The following is a 5,982-nucleotide window of genomic DNA, read 5'->3' on the forward strand; positions in this document are numbered from 1 at the left end:
CCCTCCCTCCCTCCAACTGGCCTCTAAGAGGATTGGCTGCTCTCATCTCCCGATGACATCTGTGTATCGCTGTCCTGAGAGAGCAAAACACAGTGAGGCTGGGTGTTGTTTTGCCAGCAAGATAGCAACACCGAGCGCACGTATCCCCCATTTCGGCACTTTCCATCCGCAACGCCTCATCCCATCCTCTGCCGTCTGTCACCGTGGCGACGTAGCCCCTGCAGCCATGGCGACAAGCCAGCAGGATTCCGGCTTCTTCGACATCAGCCTCAAGTCACTGCTCAAGTCCTTCGCCGGCAGTGAGTAACACCCAGAAATGACAGCTCGAAAGGCGTACTACTTCTTGCGTATTTTCAGTTTGGCAGTCTGGACAGGAGCGTGTCACGGCGTTGAGCCGCTTTGTGAAATGCGCTGACAGCGGATGAGGAGTGAGCCGAGGATACGGTGGATAGTGCTCAGCACTTTGCTATGTTAATTATATAGCACTTCATTGACATCACGGTGGACCGAGGTTGTTGTAGTTCGGAAAAATGAACAAAATAGTGGGAACTGGGGAAAAAAAAAAAAAAAACGAAACTAAAATAGGAGTTAAAAAAAAACTGGTTATGAATCTCATTCAAAATGGAACTTGAGCCAAATGTTTGTCAATATCTTTCATCCATAAGCTTTTTGGGTGGGTTTGCAATATGTTTTGGCTTTGCCAACAACTTTGGCTTACGTTGGGATATTGATCTGTATTTTTGGTGTGATTTTAACCAGATACGCTCTCTGCATCATCTAGGCGGCCATACTACTCTGAGAAAGCCCAATCTCATCTGATCTCGGAAGCCAAACGGGGTCAGCCGTGGTTATTACATAGATGGGATACCGACTGTGAATCCTGTTCCGTCGGCTTACCAAAGAGAAAGATGCTCATTTAAAGTTGCACCTGCCTCAAGCCTGCATGCATACAAAGGGTTGGAATCAGCAAGGTTATCTGTCAATGAAAATCTATGCCAAAACCTCATCTCCCTCCCCACCAAAAAAAAACCCAGCAGCCTTGAATTCGGGAAAACAGCTGATTGTCTCTGTTTCCTATTCAAAATATCACTGCCAGCTTTGACAAAGGTATCTTTCGGGACTAGTCTCAGCTCCAAGGTCAAATGGACGGAAAGATCAAATGTCTTATCAAGCCCAATCGCCGCGTAAACAGCCGACGGCATCATGCCGGCCGTGCCGAAGTAACAATCGCACGTCATCGTGCGCGCACAAACCGAGGATGGTGACTCACGTTCCGTGCCGCGGTTGATCCAAATGCTTCCGTGTCTTGTGTGAAGTCTGGATGGTATCGCAAATGGAAAGATTTGGTCTCTTCTTCAAGAAAGAAGCTCAGGTTGCTCAGTGGTGTTTTGTCGTCATTTTTTTTTTCCCAGCCTTCCACCTTGCCATACACCCACGGGGACATACCTGACATTTGTTTTTGACTGTGAGATAGATCACGTTAGCTCACAAGTCTTGCGAGCGGTGATTCATCACGTCTGCGTGACGTGAACGTTACCTCACCGTGCTTATCTGTGGCTTCTCCATGAGCTTCCCTCCTTTATTTCCTCTTTCCTCTTCGTGGTGTAAGCGTCTCATTTTCTCAGCAGAAACCAACAGAGCAGGCCTGTTGATCGTTTCTGTTGGTCGGTCGCCTAAACGGGCTGCGATAGAAAGCGAGAAAGAGATGCTTTACAACATCTGAGTTATGGTTCCAAAAGTTTGGACTGTATCTAAAGCACAGAGTGGTTCAAAGCAGTGATTCTCAAAACTCTGGTTAACTGGCCCCAACGATCCGTGAACCTTAATGAATGAAGTCTTATTTACCGAGAACAGAATACATTGACTTTGTAATTAGCTTTATGATTATGAAGGGATCCCTTGAAAAAAATCTTCCCGGGGCCAAAAGGTTTGCCAATCCTTGGTTTAAAGCAGTGGGAGGTCCTCCAGTCTGGCTAAGCTAGCATAGCCGTTATTAGCGGGTATTTTCAACTGCTGCATTTGATTATTGATACTGTTTCCTTTGCAGTTGGTCCACATGACTTAGTTTGCACGTCTATATTTGCATGTGTGCGCTTGTGTATGAGTCGTGTGGGTTAAGGGGGCTGTCGGTGGGAGTGGTGATCTAAAAATAGCATTCCCCCCCCCCCCTCCTTCCTAGTGGTTCTCTTAGGGCAGTGTTGAAATTCTTCTGGTCAATCTCCACAAGGGGACTCTTAATGCGACTCGTTGACAGTTTGAAAACTCCAAGCAGTGTGTTTCCAGTTGACTTTCCAGGCGTCAACTGCGGATTCCAACGTGGAGGTGGCAAGTTGGGAGATAAAGCCAAAACTCTGGTCTGAAAGTTCACGTGTTTCTTTGGTGCTACGCCACCTCTGATCCGGCCCGGCGTACCCAGCGAGGAGATCGTTTGACCATTCCTTGTGGTCGACTTTCATCCAAACTGAGCTCATCTTCGCCTCGGCTCGGGGATTAAATGTGCTCTCATGAGACTCTCTGGATTTTCTTTGCCTTCCCTGTGGGATGATGGAGCTCCTCACCTTTAGCTTTGGTTAACCATGTCGGACCAGCTGGTTAAAAGCTTATTTCAGATTTACTCATCTTCAGTCAGGATCTTCTACTTTTGGTCCATTATGAAAGCTGTACTCGACAGACTTTAGGTTCCACTTGTCCCAGTGTTCCTCCATCCCGGTTTTCTCCAGTTTTCTCTCTCGGATCATCTTAGCACCTGCACCATGGAAGTGCCGGCTAGGTGGAGCCGTGCTAGTGTCATTAGCTTCATCAAGGGTCTCGGTAAGTCCTCGGGGTGGGGGAGATCATATGAGCGCATGTTGTCCTGGTGGGGTGAGTGATCGGGTTTCATGAAAACAGGGGCCTGCCTGGGGCGTCTGACCTGATTAGTAATTTGTGTCCTCTCACCTCTACACTACCGCTGACAGCAAAGGTCGCAATCACATAGGAATTAATTTGTGTGAAAGAAAAACATTGTCAACATGCATCCCTACTTCTATGCCTTGCTAAATTCTCATGCTCCACCTTGCGTCATATGAATGCCATTTCTCAGCTGATTTAAAGTACCACTCAAATGATGAGCTCATGAGTGCTCACACCTACAAAAACATGTTTCCAGGTTTAAAGCTGATGAGACCCAGCCAACAGCTGCCCTTCTGCCAAGCCATACATATACCGATTTAGCAGTATACATACCTTACAGTACTTATATTTATACTTACAGTATTTATATTTTGATTTCTCCCTGTGGATATACAGTAGTAGGGACCTGTGAATACATGTGATCAATGTCCGTAGCTCATTGTGTAGAGTTGCAGTACAATATGCTGAATGCGCGGCCTCAAAACCCGATACAGGGTCGTAGTTTTCCATCGCAAACTGTCGGTCGATGTGCAGGTCCCAATTGCTCACTGAGCGGGTTTGAGTCGTCAGCTGTCACATTTTTTGCGATGCCTCATTCCAGTCGGGTTCAGCCACATTGCGTGGTGTGCGGCGGACCTTAGGTGCCTTAGGAGGTGATCCAGACAAACCCCGTGAGGTTGCTCGTCAGGTGGGAAAGAAGCAAGAGCAAGAAAACAAACGCTAACTATTTGTCATGACATCCCCCTATTCGCAGCCTCTCCGGTGGGACTGAAGCCACCCGTCCCGCCCGTCACAGCAAGCCCGGGAGAGAGAAAAGGTCCTGTCATCATGGCGCCCGTCAACGTGGACCCAGAGAGCAAGCCGGGCGAGTTTGTCCTCAAGAGCCTCTTTGCCAACTTCACGCTGCTGTCTGAGCGCAAGATCCGCATCATCATGGCGGAGCCACTGGTAAGCCATTTTGCATGTATAGAAAGATAGAGTGGCTTCCTTTTTACAGCAGGAAGTGTGGATCAATGTACTTTAATGTTAACGCAGACAAAGCGACATGTCTATCCGCTTGCCAGGTGCCCGTCTCCTCCTAGAATGCACTTGGCAGACCTTTTTAGGTGGACTTATTGTTCTCATTTTAATAGTGCACAATGATGCTGTTGATAAACAAGAGGCGTAATAAATGAAATTCTTCACAAATGTATACAGTGAACCCCAAATTTTTCATGTGTTATTTTTATAGGAGAAACCGCTGAACAAGTCTCTGCAGAGAGGAGAGGATCCACAATTTGACCAGGTTTTGGCACACGCGATGATGACATCACCACCACCGACAACAACAAACATGGAACCTGTCAATCACGCGACTCTCTTCTCCCCCCCGCCCGCTCACTCCGTGTTTGTATTTGCAGCTGATCAGCAGCATGAGCTCCCTGGCAGAGTATTGTTTGCCCTCCATCCTCAAGACGCTCTTCGACTGGTACAAGCGGCAGAATGGCCTGGAGGACGAGTCGCACGAGTATCGGCCGCGGGCCAACACCAAGTCGAAAAAGTGAGCAAAACCGCTCCGCTTGCACGGCAGCTTGAAAAGCTCTAGTGAGACTTTTTGGCTCATGTCCCTTTTCGAGACCAAAGAAGTTAGAACTCGTTCTAATCCCTCGAGGGGAAATTAAACCATGATTGCTATTATAATCTAATTCTAATTAATTGACTAAACTTGATTTGACTTTTTTTTGCTGCCAATAAAACAATGAAATTATTTCAGGAATTTAAGGCATAACAAATGAATAAAGTGAATGTGGATGCATCATATTTAAAATAGTTTGCAAGTTGTCATCGTCCATCGTATGTGCTATAAAAATGAAGAATGATAAAATCTAAAAAATATATATTTTTTAGATTCTATCATTCTTAATTTTTAAAATATGAACTAGTGTAATAATAATACTGTATGCATAGACATAATATACATTTTAGAATTCTTTGGATCCTTATTTTAGCTTTTAATATGACATATATTTTTAAAATGAATCCCTCCCCAAAGTATTTTATGAGATTCGTTGATTTTGCAACACTGAATCAACATATTTAAATTAAACAATTTCAGGGGCAAAAATACAAATATACATTATTGTTTTTCATTTTCATTTATTCATTATTATTTGTATATTATATTTTATATTGTTTGACATTATTATATTATTATCTTATTTGTATCAATACAAAAAATACATTGACTAGTCATTTCATCATCTAGTTGAATAAATACATTTTAATCTACGAATTTTAGGTATAAATGAACATGACAAATATGATCCAACTCTTGTTCATGTAAAAGTTACCGAGTGTTTGTTTTTTTTTTTTTATGTACGTGTCTCAGCGATGAGCAGCAGAAGGACTACTTGCTGGAGCGGAGGGGTTTGGCCCCTCTCTACCTTCAGATCCCGCTGCATCCCCTGTTGGATGGACTCATTCAGGAAGTGATCAACTTGGCCTTCAAACACTTCAAATATAAGGAAGGGTAAGGGAGCGGGAGAGTCAACTACTACCCAGGAGGGCTTACTCGATGTCAGATTTTTATGCCTTAAGTATCCGTGACTGGTATCGGCAACCTCCACAAATACCTGATACCGATAGTATCGGTACTCGACCCATCTCTACTTAAAATCCCATCCTCATAATTTCCTGTATGTACACCAAATGGAGGATGTTGTGTGTCCCAGGTATCTCGGACCCAACACCGGCAATATGCACATCGTGGCGGACCTCTACGCGGAAGTCGTGGGAGTGGTGGCCCAGTCGAGGTACTATACTGTTAACTTTGAAATACTTTGCTCTGGATTATTTACAAGGAACGCGTCTGTGCGTTTGTGCTGCTGTGCTGTTTTTGTGTGTGGTTTTTTTTTTCCCCTCTCATGACTACTGCACTGCTAACCCCCGCAGTCGAGCGCGTGCGTGCCCACATATGCACATTCCCTTTTCCACACACCCACACCCACCTTCACCCATCCTCCGCATGCCTTTCTAAATATAGCCCGGCGGCGCCATGTTGATACACATCTCCTCGTGTTGTCCGTCACAAACATCACAAACTCAACAAAG

The 5,982-nt window shown here is 45.1% G+C and overlaps 1 protein-coding gene across 1 annotated transcript in view; it reads left to right on the plus strand.

The window, feature by feature from the left end:
• Nucleotides 1-5,982, plus strand: part of fryb (furry homolog b (Drosophila)) — a 31,437-nt gene that overhangs the window by 1,793 nt on the left and 23,662 nt on the right. Inside the window, exons 2-6 of the mRNA XM_019869500.1 lie at nucleotides 3,647-3,840; nucleotides 4,124-4,177; nucleotides 4,293-4,432; nucleotides 5,261-5,401; nucleotides 5,604-5,684. Coding sequence (XP_019725059.1) covers nucleotides 3,647-3,840; nucleotides 4,124-4,177; nucleotides 4,293-4,432; nucleotides 5,261-5,401; nucleotides 5,604-5,684 — 610 coding nt within the window. The remainder of the gene's footprint in view (nucleotides 1-3,646; nucleotides 3,841-4,123; nucleotides 4,178-4,292; nucleotides 4,433-5,260; nucleotides 5,402-5,603; nucleotides 5,685-5,982) is intronic.

This window comes from Hippocampus comes, unplaced genomic scaffold (assembly GCF_001891065.2).
Source record: "Hippocampus comes isolate QL1 unplaced genomic scaffold, H_comes_QL1_v1.1 scaffold109, whole genome shotgun sequence".
Classification (NCBI taxonomy): domain Eukaryota; kingdom Metazoa; phylum Chordata; class Actinopteri; order Syngnathiformes; family Syngnathidae; genus Hippocampus; species Hippocampus comes.